At 46.9% G+C, this 14,115-nt stretch overlaps 1 protein-coding gene across 2 annotated transcripts in view; it reads right to left on the bottom strand.

Annotated features, from left to right (window-relative positions):
* The window catches only part of LOC139578713 (N(G),N(G)-dimethylarginine dimethylaminohydrolase 1-like), a 125,867-nt gene that overhangs the window by 27,056 nt on the left and 84,696 nt on the right, over nucleotides 1–14,115 (bottom strand). For both annotated transcript variants that reach the window (XM_071406672.1, XM_071406671.1), the window contains exons 2-3: nucleotides 2,196–2,295; nucleotides 1,267–1,340 (exon numbers count right to left, since the gene is read on the bottom strand). In XM_071406672.1, coding sequence (XP_071262773.1) covers nucleotides 1,267–1,340; nucleotides 2,196–2,295 — 174 coding nt within the window. The remainder of the gene's footprint in view (nucleotides 1–1,266; nucleotides 1,341–2,195; nucleotides 2,296–14,115) is intronic.

The following is a 14,115-nucleotide window of genomic DNA, read 5'->3' on the forward strand; positions in this document are numbered from 1 at the left end:
GGCTAGGCCCCTTAGTTCCCGTGAAGGGAAATCTTAGCGCTACCACATACAATGATATTCTAGAGGATTCTGCGCTTCCAACTTTGTGACAACAGTTTGGCGAAGGCCCTTTCCTGTTTCAGCATGATAATGCCCTAGTGCACAAAGCGAGGTCCATAAAGAAATGGTTTGTCGAGATCAGTGTGGAAGAACTTGACTAGCTGCACAGAGCCCTGACCTCAACCCCATCAAACACCTTTGGGATGAATTGGAACGCCGACTGAGAGCCAGGCCTAATCACCCAATATCAATGCCAGACCTCACTAATGCTCTTGTGGCTGAATAGAAGAAAGTCCCTGCAGCAATGTTACAATATCTAATGGAAAGCCTTCGAATATCAGTGGAGGGTGCTATAGCAGCAAATGGGGGACTAACTCCATAATACTGCCCATGATTTTGGAATGAGATGTTCAAAGAGCAGGTGTCAACATACTTTTGGCCTGAAGATACAGTATAAAGTGTTATGATCTTGAATGGAAGACAATAGCCTGGTAGAGATGTCTCCCCTGCAGTTTGATCTTCCTCTCGCATGTCCTACACTCAACAGGGATAATAAAATGAGGATAACATATTTAACCCCCCAATCACATCTGTGGATAATCCTGGCCTGAACAGAACAGGCTGTAAAATTATCCTGAATTTAATAAAGGAAGGAGGAAAAACAATGAGAGCTGTAGAGGGGGAAAATCCTTGTGTTTTCCAAGAGCCGCATCATCAATCAATCAATTATCAAGGATAATGAATAACAGTGAGAGGCTGAGAGAGATACCATGGTGGAATTTAAATTGGACACAGACAGGAGCGGAAACAGGGCAGCGAGGAAAGGTCAAATTCCTGTTGGGGGTTGAACTCTCCAGGAAATGACTCCATGAATCAGCAAAAGGCCTTCTTTCCCGAAACCACTGGAACCACACTCTTCTCCTGATCCTCCTAAGTGATGACCATATGGTGACAATGGCAATCGTTCTGCAGTTTTTTTCTGGTTTCTCTCCTCGATATGTATACAGTATGATCAATTCATCTCATTAGCTGGCCATACATTCCTGAGACACCATGTTTGCCATTTAATCAATTTCCGAATCAATAGCGGATTTAAATGCCTTGAGGCCCTTGAGGCCCCTGAATGAGACCATGATTACCTCAGGGGGGCAGTAATGGTGGCTTGATGACACAGGAAGTCAGTCTGAATATTCCCAGGGTGCACTGCTCTAGTCTGTTCTCACTCACCTTGAACACATCGGCCAGGATCTCTGCTCCTTTCTGATTGGTGCGTTTGGAAAGCCCCACAAAAAACTCTCTACCTGAGGAGAAACAGACAACAACCTGTGGTCAGTATGGATGGAGAGAAAGACAGATGGAGAGAAAGATAGAACAGAAAGAGAAAAGTACGGCCTGAACGTTTGGGTCACCACTCGAGAGCATTGCAGAGAGAATGGGCGTAGCCGTTGAGCTTTTATAAATGAGCCGTTAGCCACGACGTTGCCAAGAGGAAATGTTCCTAGCCCTGCCTGCCAAGTGAAACCCATTTCAGCTGGATGGGAGATGGGAGGAACGCACCACAGAGAGCCAGCGTCTAGAAACTCAATTAAGTGTTCTAGTGCTTTTTCCAAGTCCTGCACGGTGAAGAGCACGACCCACATAACATTCACACGCAAAGCTGCACAACTGTTACAGAATGTACAGAGTAGACTACAATAAAGACCTCACTAGCTCTCTACCTACAGTACGTTCTCAGCTAGTTGATTGTGAGATGCCTGTTGTGGAACAAGGCTCCTACTGTGATGAAATAGGGTGTGTGTGTGTGTGTGAGATGGGGGTATAATATTGCCATCTGAGCTAATCATTTTCATTCATGCAGACTGCTGTAAGGAAAAACGCTCTTGAGGTCACATAGAAAGATGACAGTCAGTCAGTTGTCATTTGTACGCCATTTTAGTTGAGGTCACCTCAACTACTTGACTATTCCGAATGAGTTATTCGGGAACAATGTTTGTTCACCACCTGTGGTGATGGGTCATATCCTTTGCCTGATCAAGTGGTCATACATGTTTTGCTTTGCTGAATACCTGTATACTGCATCCGTTTCCATAGTGATAACTAAGAGGATGGTGATGCCCATGGTTTTAATGGTGTGCGATTAGTGGAGCGTTGTGTACCTGTAAAGAGGACGTCTCCTCCGTCCAAAGTGGCGTTCTCATCTGACATCTCAACAATGTTTAGGTCCAGCTCCTTCAGAGCTCGCCGCATGGCCTCCGTCTAGAAAACACACATAGACAGACAGGGTTAAGGCACATACACAAGTGCATATCTCGGCACGTGCGGTCACGGACCGATGCGCACACAAAGCATTCATTGGAAAGACGTTTATTGTAATGAGATATAGTACACACACGTGACACACCAATAGGAGAGCTCTCAATGATATATGGAAATGAATACCTGGGACAGCCTAATAAACAGCGTCCAGAGGTAAAGGTATTATGATCAAGTCATCATATTGCTACATAACACGAGCGAAAAGGCACATGATCCAACATCAGCCAGGTTCCTGAGTAGAGTACGAATCACGTAAACCAAACCAGTCTGTCCAAGAGATCATCATGACATCATCTCTGCGAGCCACACGGTTATGTCATAACAGAGGAAGTATGTAAAACTTTTTATATGGCCACGGCGGTGGAAATGGGGTAGGAAGAGACCAACACTAACCTAAAAAAGGTTGGCGGATTAAAAAACGATCCATCCAAGTCAAAGTTCCTGGACTGTTCTCTGGGTCAACTGCCCCTGTGTGTGTGTGTGCCTCCATAGAAGAGGACCACCAGCTGTTTGATGGTGGACTGGATTTGGTTAGTATAGCCTGGTCTGAGGTCCGCCTATTCTGGTTTTGACTGTTCCGGGTTTTGGGGGTCCCCAGGGAGCTGTGACTGCCGCGGGGCCTGGGGCCAATGTGATGTTAGTGTAACATCAGTGTTTCCACAGGCCCCTATCTCACCATGACCTCAGCCTAGCTGTTCGCTAATCGAAGGCTTCTGCTTCTCCTCACACCAGACACCCGGGCCAAGCCATGAAGTCATCCAGGTAGAGACTGCCATGCAGGCCACGGCACAGCACAACACAGATAACACAAACACTTACAGTTTCTCACTCTCCCACACATGCATACAGACACACGTTATGCATTACACACATCCACACACAAATCCAAGACCTCCCTTTGATCCTCAATGAAACATAGTAGAACATGAGAAACTGGCCCAATTACCCTTTAAGTTCTATGAGTGTTTTTTGGAAGGCTGTGTGGGTTTGTTTTGTAGAGGGACTCTGATGTGATTTTGGACGATCTTGTGGCCCTGGCTCTCAGACACAACAAATCAAATCAAATCAAATCAAATCAAATCAAATTTTATTAGTCACATACACATGGTTAGCAGATGTTAATGCGAGTGTAGCGAAATGCTTGTGCTTCTAGTTCCGACAATGCAGTAATAACCAACAGTAATCTAACCTAACAATTCCACACTACTACCTTACACACACACACAAGTGTAAAGGGATAAAGAATATGTACATAAAGATATATGAATGAGTGGTGGTACAGAACGGCATGGCAGATGCAGTAGATGGTATAGAGTACGGTATATACATATGAGATGAGTACTGTAGGGTATGTAAACATAAGTGGCATAGTTTAAAGTGGCTAGTGGTACATGTATTGCATAAAGATGGCAAGATGCAGTAGATGATATAGAGTACAGTATATATACATATGAGATGGGTAATGTAGGGTATGTAAACATTGTATTAAGTGGCATTGCTTAAAGTGGCTAGTGGTACATTTTTACATAATTTCCATCAATTCCCATTTTTAAAGTGGCTGGAGTTGGGTCAGTATGTTGGCAGCGGCCGCTAAATGTTAGTGGTGGCTGTTTAACAGTCTGATGGCCTTGAGATAGAAGCTGTTTTTCAGTCTCTCGGTCCCTGCTTTGATGCACCTGTACTGACCTCGCCTTCTGGATGATAGCGGGGTGAACAGGCAGTGGCTTGGGTGGTTGTTGTCCTTGATGATCTTTATGGCCTTCCTGTGACATCGGGTGGTGTAGGTGTCCTGGAGGGCAGGTAGTTTGCCCCTGGTGATGCGTTCTGCAGACCTCACTACCCTCTGGAGAGCCTTACGGTTGTGGGCGGAGCAGTTGCCGTACCAGGCGGTGATACAGCCCGACAGGATGCTCTCGATTGTGCATCTGTAGAAGTTTGTGAGTGCTTTTGGTGACAAGCCGAATTTCTTCAGCCTCCTGAGGTTGAAGAGGCGCTGCTGCGCCTTCTTCACAACGCTGTCTGTGTGGGTGGACCAGTTCAGTTTGTCCGTGATGTGTACACCGAGGAACTTAAAACTTTCCACCTTCTCCACTACTGACCCGTCGATGTGGATAGGGGGGTGCTCCCTCTGCTGTTTCCTGAAGTCCACAATCATCTCCTTTGTTTTGTTGACGTTGAGTATGAGGTTATTTTCCTGACACCACACTCCGAGGGCCCTCACCTCCTCCCTGTAGGCCGTCTCGTCGTTGTTGGTGATCAAGCCTACCACTGTAGTGTCATCCGCAAACTTGATGATTGAGTTGGAGGCGTGCATGGCCACGCAGTCGTGGGTGAACAGGGAGTACAGGAGAGGGCTCAGAACGCACCCTTGTGGGGCCCCAGTGTTGAGGATCAGCGGGGTGGAGATGTTGTTACCTACCCTCACCACCTGGGGGCGGCCCGTCAGGAAGTCCAGGACCCAGTTGCACAGGGCGGGGTCGAGACCCAGGGTCTCGAGCTTGATGACGAGTTTGGAGGGTACTATGGTGTTAAATGCTGAGCTGTAATCGATGAACAGCATTCTCACATGGGTATTCCTCTTGTCCAGATGGGTTAGGGCAGTGTGCAGTGTGGTTGCGATTGCGTCGTCTGTGGACCTATTGGGTCGGTAAGCAAATTGGAGTGGGTCTAGGGTGTCCGGTAGGGTGGAGGTGATATGGTCCTTGACTAGTCTCTCAAAGCACTTCATGATGACGGAAGTGAGTGCTACGGGGCGGTAGTCGTTTAGCTCAGTTACCTTAGCTTTCTTGGGAACAGGAACAATGGTGGCCCTCTTGAAGCATGTGGGAACAGCAGACTGGGATAAGGATTGATTGAATATGTCCGTAAACACACCAGCCAGCTGGTCTGCGCATGCTCTGAGGACGCGGCTGGGAATGCCGTCTGGGCCTGCAGCCTTGCGAGGGTTAACACGTTTAAATGTTTTACTCACCTCGGCTGCAGTGAAGGAGAGCCCGCAGGTTTTGGTAGGGGGCCGTGTCAGTGGCACTGTATTGTCCTCAAAGCGGGCAAAAAAGTTGTTTAGCCTGTCTGGGAGCAAGACATCCTGGTCCTCGACGGGGCTGGTTTTCTTTTTGTAATCCGTGATTGACTGTAGACCCTGCCACATACCTCTTGTGTCTGAGCTGTTGAATTTCGACTCGATTTTGTCTCTGTACTGAGACTTAGCCTGTTTGATTGCCTTGCGGAGAGAATAGCTACACTGTTTGTATTCGGTCATGCTTCCGGTCACCTTGCCCTGGTTAAAAGCAGTGGTTCGCGCTTTCAGTTTCACGCGAATGCTGCCGTCAATCCACGGTTTCTGGTTTGGGAATGTTTTTATCGTTGCTGTGGGTACGACATCGTCAATGCACTTCCTAATGAACTCGCTCACCGAATCAGCATATTCGTCAATATTGTTGTTGGACGCGATGCGGAACATATTCCAATCCGCGTGATCGAAGCAGTCTTGAAGCGTGGATTCAGATTGGTCGGACCAGCGTTGAACAGACCTGAGCGCGGGAGCTTGTTGTTTGAGTTTTTGTTTGTAGGCTGGAATCAACAAAATGGAGTCGTGGTCAGCTTTTCCGAAAGGGGGGCGGGGGAGGGCCTTATAAGCGTCGCGGAAATTAGTATAACAATGGTCTAGTGTTTTTCCAGCCCTGGTAGCACAATCGATATGCTGATAGAATTTAGGGTGTTTTGTTTTTAGATTAGCCTTGTTAAAATCCCCAGCTACGATGAATGCAGCCTCAGGGTGTGTGGTTTCCAGTTTACAAAGAGTCAGATAAAGTTCGTTCAGGGCCATCGATGTGTCTGCTTGGGGGGGAATGTATACGGCTGTGATTATGATTGACGAGAATTCCCTTGGTAGATAATGCGGTCGACATTTGATTGTGAGGAGTTCTAGATCAGGTGAACAGAACGACTTGAGTTCTTGTGTGTTGTTATGATGATCACACCACTTCTCGTTAATCATAAGGCATACCCCCCCGCCCCTCTTCTTACCGGAAAGATGTTTGTTTCTGTCGGCGCGATGCATGAAGAAACCAGCTGGCTGCACCGACTCCGTTAGCGTCCCTTGAGTTAGCCATGTTTCCGTGAAGCAGAGCACGTTGCAATCCCTGATGTCTCTCTGGAATGCTACCCGTGCTCGGATTTCATCAACCTTATTGTCAAGAGACTGGACATTGGCGAGTAGTATGCTAGGGAGTGGAGCGCGATGTGCCCGTCTCCGAAGCCTGACCACGAGACCGCCACGTTTTCCCCTTTTTCGGCGTCGCACAGGGTCGCCGGCTGGGATCAGATCCATTGTATTGTGTGGAAGGCAAAACACTGGATCCGTTTCGGGAAAGTCATATTCCTGGTAGGAACGATGATGAGTTGACGTTAATCGTATGTTCAGTAGTTCCTCCCGACTGTATGTAATGAAACCTAAGATTACCCGGGGTACCGATGTAAGAAATAACACGTAAAAAAACAAAATACTGCATATTTTCCAAGGAACACGAAGCGAGGCAGCCATCTCTTTTCGGCGCCGGAAGTTTCTTTTCGGCGCCAACAGCACCTGCGTAAACGATCATCACACAGACCAGGCTGTACCGGCCGGTTCCTCATCTGCTACGGCTCGACCTCATTCAACACACACTCAACCACTTCGCAGCATCTCACAGAGCACTAAAGGCATCTCCTCCATGACCTTATCCACATTTTCCCCTTTCTTCTCGCTCTCCTCCCTCTTCAGCTCCCAAGAACATAGTCTCCCTTTCACCTATAAGTACACTGTACTCTAGTTCATTAGTGGTCATAAGTAGATAATATAAAGTCACTACTGAATGTCTATCTAATAAACAGCATGGAAAATAGCCATTTTAATTGGACCAAATAGCTATTGAAATTAGAACAGACATGTTTTCCTTCAGAAGGTTATCAGAGCATCACCTTCAGCACTCCAATTAAGATGCATAGTAATTGCCCTAAGGGGACACACGTTGTTTTGAATGATGCACAATAGATTTCAGATCTACTTTCCACTTGTTTTTGGCCTCATATTGCGTAAGGAACCAAATCAAGTAAGTCAAGATTTCCCCTTCATTCAGTTTCATCTCCATTTCTCTCTACTTCTCACTACTCTTCCCTTCTCCCAGGGCTACTCCATCATTCCCCCACAGCTGCCCAGCCTCCACCACTGCAGTTGCCCCTCTCCTTCCCCTCTGCCTCCCCATGCGGCACACTGTGACAGGACTGGAGCCTCTGCCTGTGCCATCCCAGCTGCAGCCTCCAGGAATCTTCAACAACCCACCAACTAACGGGTGGGAGCACAAGCGCACGCACCACTCAGATACGCACGCACACACAGACTAACCCCCTTGACTTCAACCCTCAGGCATTTCCTCTGACGTGACCTCACAGGAGGTGATCTGTCCCAGGGACGCCAACTGGGGCCCGGGAGTGAAACGCACCGACCCCTGAATACAGACAGGCGCTGATGGGGGTGGGGGGGGGGGGAACAGTTCTGGGGCCCGTACGTCTCGTTCTTTCCACCCGAACCCCCAAAACGGTTCCGGATTAGATGTTTACATTGCATGGATGAGTAAATTAGCCCAGACTGGAAAATACAATTGGGGGTGTTCAGTGCATGACAGATACAGAGGGTGTGCAGATACATGCGGTGGAGGGGAAAATATAGGCTAGTACAAGGTTTCCCAAACTCGGTATTGGGGCCCTTCATGGGTGCACGTTCTGGTATTTGCCCTAGCACTACACAGCTGATGTCAAATAACCAACGCATTATTAAGCTTTGAATCAGCTGTGTCGTGCTAGGGCAAAAACCAAAACGTGCACCCAGGGGGGGCCCCAGGACCGAGTTTGGGAAACTCTGGGCTAGTATATGGGTCTTTCTATAGATAATGGGGCCAATGTGTGACATTAGGATCAACATTTCTAAATGGTTTGAAACAAGAATAAAAAAGGATTTTCATGTAGTTCCACATGTGTACTTAAAGGAATAAATGTGAATATATGCAAATTGGACCCAGTGCTACGCCACTGCTTGTAAAATCTAAGATGTGTCAAATAAATTATATCTAGCTCAGGGCTCCAGCTATGCATTTGGTTTGCTAACTTGCAAAGTGGCTAGATGCCAAGATCAAGCTTCTTGGCTACAGCAGATAAATTAATTTCCCTCTTGGATCCCTCAAGATCCCTGTTACCTAAAACTGTTTAGTGCATCAATTATTATAATACTTCTTTTGAGAAATAGCGGCCCTCGTGTGTACTTCCAGTAATAATGCATATCCCAGTATGGTACAGAAACGGTGTGAAAATCTGGATACCGCCCAAGCCTACATCTAGCCTAGTCGTACAGACTGAGTGAGTGGCCACCCTGGCTGTTATGTAAAAAGGGTGCCAGCTCCACTCTCCAACTGATACCCACTCCGCTGCTAAACCGCCCGACTTGCCCAGGGCTACACGCTGAGAGCTAGGCCCTCCTATGAATGAGAAGGGCCTTTTAAAATTCACAAGGGAGTTTTGGCTGTTCTGTTCTGGGCCCCACCTACCCACATTCCCCCCATTGCTGGGCAGAGCAGACAGGGGAGATGGAACAGAGAGGACAGGAGAGCAGGTAAGTTTACTCCACAGTGTTGGTGGTGGTAAATTATGGTCAATGACAGAACTCTCAAAGTCATTGCCTGCCTTGAGGAGTGTCTCCGAGAGGGGAGAAGGGAAGGGTACAATGGCTAGTTATTATGACATTCTTGGTCTGTCTTCAACTGAACTATGTACTGTACGTACAATATGCATGAGGTCACTGTTACTGTTCTCTGTGATATTGTGTTCACCTAGTGCTAACAGCTTGGTATTTTAGATTGACGCCCTAGGTACCCTGGTCCCAGATCTGTTTATGGTGTCTTTCCAACTCCTATGGTCACTGTCAAGCAATACAGCACAAACAGATCTGGGACCAGGATACTAATAGTTGGAGCATGAATACAGAAATAAATAGCTTCCTTTTTTATTCCATGGCCATTGGGCAATTGAGTTGGAAAAGTCAATTTCATGCTGCATCAATGGTCGTTGGAGCTTCGGCTGGACATCCCATAGCATAGATGAGGATGAACATATAAGACTAATGCAGAGAAGGAAAAGTTAAAGAATGGAATGGGAATGCCAATCAGAATGGGAAAAGGCTAATGACAAAGCTATGTACCCCAGAGAAGGAATTTCAATAAACACACTGAACTTCATTAGGTATTCAAAACATCCAGCGGAATAACGTTATCAGATCTTTCCAGGTATTTAGTACATCTTTGACGTCATGGAAGAACTAGAGAGACGACTGGACTGTCTTTGTTCAGTGATGATAGGAGTAACTTGGAGCCTTTAAAGACTGAGAGGTTTGCTATGGTCAGTGATTCTCACCGAGTGGTTACCTTGGGATTTGCATACTTGGCCTAGAGGGTAACACACTCGCACGCAGGTTGACGTTTATAGTCATGAATCTTGCCCTGTAGGCAGAACTGAGCGATTTCCGCTAGATGGACCAGCTGCAAAGTCAAAATTGTCTATATCGTAACAATTCATGAAAACAAACATTTTTGGTCTTAATTTAAGGCTAGTGTTGTGAAGGGTCATGCCACCCCCTACAGTCTTCTAATTGTCTCCAATTGTCTTCGGCAAGGCCCCTTTCCTCCACACCTGTTTACACTCCCAAATCATCTCTCCTCTGCCCTTTTCACCCCTTTCAGTTTATTATTGATGCAGCATGCTCCTTCCTACACACTAGGATACTTTTTTGGTGATGCCACTGGGTAGCCCTAGCAATCCTCCTGCATGATATGATGAAGTAAGTGCCCTTTGTTATTATACTGTTCGGAGAATGTAAGTCCTAAATAATATATAGTACTTGCCCTATTATTTATTTGTATAGCCATGCCCTCAGTTTGCTAATGATGCTAAATGCTATGGGTCCTTTGTTCTAGTTATGTGTTGGCAGTCTCCTTAGTTTATAGATGTTATATGTTAAGCCTATTTATACCCATAGTCACTTGGCACTACCTTGACATGTCTGCACCTTTATGTAAATTTTTTTGTTTTCCTAATGTTTCATTTTTGTATCTCTCTTCCAGACCACCACATCCCTAAGCACATCCTTGTTATCCAAATTCTACCTACAGGCCTTACAAGCCCCAACTCCTAACCTCATCCTAATGTCCATTCAAACCCTCTCCCCATGTACTCTGTTTGTTCCTGTGTTAAACTGTATAATAAATACCTCTAAATCTGGATTCCTGCTCCATCTCCTGATTCACGTTATGACCGATGCACCGTTGTGGAAGAACCAGTCTGTAACCTAGCTTAATGTTCCGCCCTAGTCCTTTTCTTCATGGTCCTTCGAGCCGGATAAGACTGCTGCCTTGGAACCAGACAACCTACCAGAAGGAGGTGCAGGAGTCATCCCCAAAAGCCTTCAAAACGCACACACAACCCAGAAGCACAAAGAAATCTCCACCCCCTTCCAGTACCAGCTCCTCCTAGGCATACTAAGAGACATCCAAAGTAACCTACAAGAGAATGCGGGTACAGCGGACATCACTCCCATCAAGCTCCTATCCAATCCAGCCTCAATCGATAGTTCTTCCAAACCCCCCTCTTGTGGCCAGTGTGCCAGCCCCTCCAAGCCCCCCTCCTGTGGCCAGCACACCAGACCCTACCAAGCCTCATCCTCCAGCTCCGATCCAGGGAACCACCAGTCTAGCTCCGACCCAGGGCCTTCCCTCTCCAGTGGTCAGCGTGCCACCTCCGGGCCTTTCCTCTCCAGTAACCAACATGCCACGGCCTATGGGTCCCTCTCCTGTGGCAATTGTGCAACCTCCAAGACGCCCCCTGGTGGCCAGCATGCCAACACATGCCTTCCGGCTGGCAAAACAAAACCAAGCCTTCCAACTGTCTAGAAACTCCAGAGGGATGTTGAGCTTTGCCTTCCTCCTTGCACATCCTTGTTACCCATATCCTATCTCCAAGGCTTTACAAGCCTCAACACATCCTACCTACAGGCCTTATAAGCCCCGACTCCTAACCTCCATCCACACCCTCCCCCAATGTGCTCTGTTCGTTACTGTGTTCAGCTGTGTAGTGATTCACATTCTGACCGATGCACCATGGTGGCAGAAACAGTCCTGAGCCTAGCTACGTCTGTCCTAGCCCTAGTCCTTTTCTTCAGTTAGGGTAAGCAGTGTGGTTAAGGTTAGGTTTAAAATCATATTTTATGACTTTGTGGCTGTGCCAGCTAGTGACCAACTGGAGCTACCTATAGGGAAAGATTCATAACCTGCCACTCACGCGTGTGCATACACGCACGCACGCACGCACGCACGCACGCACGCACACACACACACACACACACACACACACACACACACACACACACACACACACACACACACACACACACACACACACACACACACACACACACACACACACACACACACACACACACACACACACACACACACACACACACACACACACACACACACACACACACACACACACACAGGTTTTATATTAGTCTTATTTTAAATTAATATAGTTCAGTCCTTGAGCTGTTCTTGTCTAATGTTCTGTATTATATCATGTTTTGTTTTGTGTGGACCCCAAGAAGGGTAGCTGCTGCTTCAGCAACAGCTAATGGGGATCCTAATAAAATACTAAATGGGAGAGTGAACTATATAGATGGGCTTGTGGCCCTGACTGCTGCCTTGAGAGAGATGATGCTCTTTATCTCACTTTCTCACACACAACCTAAATGCATGCTTGCAAACACGCACGCCACATGCACACATAGTACTGTGTCAATTATCTTTGTTGTTGCAAAACTGAGTTGTTTTTTTCGCCATTCCTCTGTTAACAGGTTGTGGCAGTGCTATAACCCAGTTCACAGCAGGAATGTGACAAAAAGTATGCTATTTATGCAACAGTCTAATGAAAATAAACTCTCAATGCCTTGTCCAGGCCAGGCAGGCGGTATCCAAACAAATCCCAGGGAAATACATTGGAAAAATACCTGCGGCTAAGGTAACCAAGCCATGGCATTCAATCTCTCCCTCTCTCTCTCTCTCTCTCTCTCTCCCCCTTTTTTATTTTGCATAACACACAACTATCTGCTTAGGGATTACATAAATGTTTGATCAGTAGGTCAAAGTAAAGCAGTCACAGTAGATCATCCATAACCTCACAGCTGAGCAGAACAACAACCAGGGGAATCTGGCCGCCTGTCTCAGCAGCAGAGGAAAGGAGAGGAAGCTAGCTAGAGCCAGAGACCTATATCCAACCACTGCCAGACTGAGGTTTTGTTCCAAATAGCACCCCATTTTCCTATATAGCGCACATTTGACCAGAGTCCAAGGCTCTGGTCAAAAGTAATGCATTATATAGGGAATAGGGTGCCATTTAGGAGGAAGACTATATCCAACCGCAGCCAGAACGACTTCATTTGGACTCCCAGGATATTCGGAGCTGGAGCAGAAAAATGCCCCAAACAGCCTGTGAGTCTGACATATTTATGGCTTCACTAAGGAGCGGAGATGGCAGAGCAGGGTGTGGCATGGTGGGGGGTACATTATGGTCTGAGTGTGGATTGTTGTGCAAAAGGAAACTCACATAGAAAACGCTCAGAGTTAGAGTTACAAGGAGATACAAAAGGAGAGCGAGAGAGAGAAGAGAGAGCATTTAGGGGACTTGGCAAGGTAGGGCTCTCTCTATCTATGTTCCTCCACCCTGTTACCCTAGCGAGCCAGAGAGAGCTCCCAGGTAGCCCCCTTCACCCTGCTGGGGGTACATTTCAGTCCCGTCCCTTGGTGTTACCATGGCCCAAACCCTCCAACCCGCTGGGGTGTTAGGCACCATTATACCTATACCTATTATACCAAACGGAGAGTTTGTTTTCAGCTTTATCAAGGCCCCAATCATACCAGCTCAGGCATCTACCTCAGGCATTCAAAAGCTGTTTTTCTGCCACTGTCATTAGATACACGTGTCATGTCGAAGACTGGCTTTGTAAAGACATCACAATAAGGATGTTTAATTTCAGTTTATTTTCTGTCAAAGTGCTTCACTCACACCCCCCTTCCCTCTCCGGGACGAGTCAACTACCCTTCCACACTGGGAACGAGTCAGAATTGACTCTTTCTAACGAACTAAGAAATACTTAGAAATATGAGTTTCAAGAGACCTTCGGCACAGCAACTGTGGAATGGCATCTTTTAAAATAGCATCTTATTCTTAGTGTGCTTCAGTATACAGTACACTCACAAGGGAAGCCTCATAGGATGTGAACTTTAGAGCTGTACAGATCTAGCACTGTAATAAGCACACAAACTCCCTCCCGACACTACTCTGTTATGTAGCCTAGCTACAAGCCAGAGGGGAAGAGCTCTAGGTCTCTAGCTCTCGAGCTCTTCAGAGCTCTAGGCGGCATGCTCTCAGGAAGGGAGACAGATTAGAGGACATGGGGAAAAACAAGAAAAATACATAAAGAGGAGAATGGGAATGAGTGGAATGAGAGAGAATTCTTTCAAGACACCTCGATTTTTTCAAGACCCCTCCCCACCACACACACAGAGCTCTACTACAACAAACAAAGTTATCAGCATTGCCGGCCCAGGGCCAGCATTCCAGTCCCAGGGAAAATAAAGCTTCTCCTTCCAACCGCCAATCTCCCTCCTTATATCAGCAGCA

The sequence above is a fragment of the Salvelinus alpinus genome, chromosome 6, assembly GCF_045679555.1.
Source record: "Salvelinus alpinus chromosome 6, SLU_Salpinus.1, whole genome shotgun sequence".
Taxonomy (NCBI): Eukaryota; Metazoa; Chordata; class Actinopteri; order Salmoniformes; family Salmonidae; genus Salvelinus; species Salvelinus alpinus.